The sequence below is a fragment of the Morus notabilis genome, unplaced genomic scaffold, assembly GCF_000414095.1.
Source record: "Morus notabilis unplaced genomic scaffold, ASM41409v2 Scaffold6339, whole genome shotgun sequence".
NCBI lineage: Eukaryota > Viridiplantae > Streptophyta > Magnoliopsida > Rosales > Moraceae > Morus > Morus notabilis.
Window position 1 is genome coordinate 1,865 of NW_010360705.1, and position 4,555 is coordinate 6,419.

Genomic DNA, 4,555 nt, shown 5'->3' on the forward strand with positions numbered 1-4,555 from the left:
TTGTGTGAATCTAGGAAAGCCTATAAGAATGATACCAGATGATTGTAAGTTTTTTATCACAGAAATAATATCTCAAACGGCATTCCTCTGTTTCTTCTCTTCTTCGTCTTCGTCTCTTGCCTTCATTTCTCTCTGTTTTCTGGAGTTTGCACTCACTCGAAGTGTGTGGTTCTCGTCTCTAATCCTTCACTGATATTAGGGGCGTATCAGGTACTTTCTTTCCCTTCACATTTGGTTCAACCCAACGACTCTCGCTGCATACTAAACAAAAATCTAAATTGGCAGTCTCTTTCTAGAATATTAAAAAAACACAAGGGGTACAATAAATTTGTCTTGTTATAACATAGGTAAGAAATGGTCCAAAAAAACACACTTTCTTTTATTAGAAACAATCGAGACTTGTTAATTGAGAAATATATTAAGATTCTGACCGCTTCTCCAATACTTTGCAAAAACTCAAGGGTACAAAACAAATTTGTCTTGTTATGACATTATCGAAAACCGATAGTAGTAAAGTAAGTCGTCGCCAGTGACAATTGTTTCCGGCAGTGACAATTGTTTCCGGCGGATAACTATGGATGGCTATCAAAGTAGATTTTAATCATTTTCAAATTTTTTCTACCAAGTATTCTTCTCTAAAATAGATCACAGAAATTATTAAGATTTGCGTACGTTTATGCTAAAAATGTATTCCAAATATTTAGAACATGAAAGCTGGTAAATGGCTGTTCATTCTTACCATTAAAAGATTCATATCTTTGCACATGTACAGATATAATTAGTACATATTATTTCATAAAAAAACATGCATATATATATATATATATATGAAATGACCCAAACAACCCGTATTTTTAAATAACGTGTTTATTACAATATATATTAAGACTCCCAGTACTTCTGCAGTACTTTTACATAAACCCAAGGAGTACAACAAACGTCTCTTAAAAGATATTATTGAAACTTATTTGCTAACAAGGTCTTACATCTTAATCAAGTGAATTTCATGGATCCCACTCTTAATGTTTATTTTTCATCACTACAACATCAGGACACAGAAAAACAAACTTATGCCTTTGCGATATCAATGGTAGCCTTTCCATCGTGGGCCTTCCTGTAAAAGTGCCTGCAGTAGTCCGAGTACAAAATTGGCTTGTAAATCGGTTTCTCTCCGGTATTAGCGAGAACTTCAGGCAACGGAGCGATGATATCTTCTGGCCTTGGGTTGATGAAAAGGGGAACTGAGATCCTGTCGCTGTTTCCATTAGCCGCGACTCTGTGCTCAATACTTCTGTAACGTCCATTGCTAAGTATTTGCACAGCATCACCTATATTAATAACAAGAGATCCTTTTACTGGCGGCACATGGATCCAACTGTCCGTAGCCTCTACCCTCACGTAAAGCCCACCAATATCATCTTGAAGGAGAATAGTAAATGCCGAGACATCAGAATGGCGACCAACTCCAACAGTGAGATCAGGGTTTGGGCACTTAGGATAGAAGTTCATGTTAACCCTCTTTGAACCTGTTACAAGTTGCTCTTTCTCACTGTCTATGTCAGTCACGTCTAGCCCCTTGAGTAGCACCTTTAACAAGTTCTTCGCAACTTTTTCGCCGGTATGGATGTAAGTTAACACTTCATCCCTGAAAAATTAATATATATGTATAGATAAGTATATGTGGTCAAATATATGAATAAGTAGGTATTATGCAATGGGAAATAACTTGTTATATATACAGAGGACTTGTGGTCATGGCAAACTGTAAGAGATAGAACTGATAATGTGTATTTACATGTAAGTATGAGAATGTTAATTAAAAATAAATAGCTAGATTTCGACTAGTCTTACTTGCAAGAAGAAGGCCAGACAGCAGCTGCCTCTTCCTCGGAAACATAGAAGAGACTGAGGTAATCTTTCCATTCTAGAGCCTTCTCAACCGTAGGAATAAAGCTGGTGGTGTATCGGGCATTGTTGGACACGGTATTCTCTTTGGAATACTTGTTCTTCTCCTCAGCGGACAAGTCAAAGAAGCGATATGTCGCCTTTTTAACGTTGTCGAGCACTTCCAGGGGGATGTCATGGTTGATGATCTGAAAGAAACCCCATTTCTCTGAAGCGTCGCAAATCGCCTCGCCTACTTTGGGGTCGTCCCAGTTGGACACGTCGATGATCGGAATAGACTCTCCGACCAAGACCTTACTCATCGTCCTCTCTTCCACGGGCTGGATATACTGATGGGGGAGGGTTTTGAGGCCAGTTTCTGAGAGACCCTTCACTCCATTGCCTTTGTTTATCACCCACTCAGTTACAGAATCGTTATCCCATTGTGCGGCACTGGTTTTGGTAGGCGCCATTCGTAGGATCTCTAAAAGGAATGTTTATTACAACAAAAATATGTGATCAAGCTGGCTTTCTAGCTTCAAGAGAGGTGAGATCAAAAGCTAATGATAAATATTGGTGTGATGTACTACCTATGAGCAATTACTCGTATTTATAGTTGTTTGTTTATAATATCAAGTGTCACTTCTAAAATAAAGAATGTAAAATATATATTCTAGTCATAGTCAATATTGTACAGCATACATATTTTAAACATTTGAGCCAGCTAATTAAGGATGTATTGATACTATCTGAAAGCATCACGTGCACCGAAGTAGCTAGCCGTCTACAACAATGCATATTTAATTAACCAATTTTGACTCTAACTGATCTATAATTTATGTGCCATGCATATCGCTTGAATGATATATTTCTATTTTTTATTTCTAGTAATATTTGGCTGCATGAAAAAGTATCTTATAATATATATTGTCTCCACATGGAAATTATTTTCTGGTCCAACTTGCGTCGGTTTGAAAAGTCTCTTAGACGTATCTTATATTTTTTGGCTGCATTACAATAAAGTCTCTTTTTTTTTAATTATTTGTTTTACAATCGCATACTCCGTAGACTTTCTTTTTTATCAATTTTTTTTTTTTTGGTTGAAACATAATCCGAAGATATCATCATATCATATGAATCTCACCTTGACGGCCGTTATTGTATATGCAACGGATTTACGTTGGGACCGCTGGGAGCACGTGCCCCAGAATCCCACCTAAATCATTACAGTTTTTTTTTTTTTTCCCCACACCCCTACATAATACAATTAAAAAGCAATATTTGACCAAAATTAAGGCTAGTAATCCGGGTAGCAATACGACGATACGACTCGAAATCCTCATAAAGTTAACGGGTTTGAATTTACTATAAATGAGTTTTGATCATAATCAGGTTGATACGATTAACACAATTAATAAATTGGTTGAGTTAGGGTTGATCTCCTAACACGAATTGACATGATATGTGTCATATGCAATCTAATGATATGTGATATAACATGAAAGTTTATATGACATATTAAATACAAATAATGTGAATTATAATATTTGTAGGTAAAATTCATTTATTTTTCTTAAAGGAAAAGATAAACTGACAAATAAATATGTTAAAATTGTCTTGACCGTGTTAAATAAGTTATTATTATATTAGTTATTTATTCAATATATTAATTTAAACGGGTTATACGGCTTGACACGATTAATACGATTAATAAATTGGTCGTGTTTGGGTTGACATTTTTGACACGTTTAATAAAAAGATTGTATTTTGGTTGATGTTTTCTGACACGATTAATAAACGGGTTGACACGAATACGACCCACTAACACAAATTGCCACCCTTAATCAAAATATGATAATTTAATGGTCTGTAAAGAATAATACTTTTAGATATTATTTACAATTATTTGAAGTTGTGTAGGTAATGTTCTTTTAAATCTTAAAAATAACTCTTCGTAATTGCGAAAGAATTACAGTCTCTCTTTTTTTTAGGGGCAAATGAGATTTATGAAAGAATTATGGTTTCATTTTTTTTTTTTAGGAGCAGAGAATTTGTTAGTAGAATTAGGGGTAAAATTGTAATTCACTTTTTATCATCAATCCAATCCGATGGGGGTAGGGGATTGCCAATCTCATTCTTCAATCTCAAATTGGTGTGGGACCCACACATTCTTACTCTCATTCCAAAATAAAAGTAGGTAAGTAAATGTGGAGTTAATTCTAATTCTCTATTCTCATTTCCATTCCCCACTCCTGATAAATAAACATGTCAATATAGTATCTTGTTCTACTACCAAGCAATATTATTTATTATTTACTTTGAAATTAACATGCAATATTTATCTTTGTCTTATATGCTACATCACTATTTTGTTTGCAAAAATAAGTGCCATAATCAAAATAAATTTCTGGGGTTCACAGGGATTGATAAAGCTAAAGAAACATTTATTTTAGACGATGTTTACTCATCGTGCAATCCACATATATTAAGAACTTGAGAAATTAACTTTTCTAAGTATATGTTATACCTTTTATATATATATATAACTTTGTACATTTTTTTTTAATTGTTGCATAGATAAAATTTATCCTTACACAAATTACAAATATTAACTGTAGTTTGACGAAGGAGGAACTTTCACACAAATTACTACGTTTAGTCAAGATTAATT

General features: G+C 34.2%; 1 protein-coding gene across 1 annotated transcript; it reads right to left on the bottom strand.

The window, feature by feature from the left end:
* Positions 1-833: 833 nt before the first annotated feature.
* Positions 834-2,476, bottom strand: LOC112091386 (feruloyl CoA ortho-hydroxylase 1-like). Its single transcript, XM_024164899.1, has 2 exons — positions 1,852-2,476; positions 834-1,645 (listed from the first exon to the last, which is right to left on the bottom strand). The coding sequence occupies exons 1-2, from the start codon at positions 2,355-2,357 to the stop codon at positions 1,069-1,071; spliced, it is 1,083 nt and encodes a 360-aa protein (XP_024020667.1). The 5' UTR covers positions 2,358-2,476; the 3' UTR covers positions 834-1,068.
* Between the last annotated feature and the right edge of the window lie 2,079 nt (positions 2,477-4,555).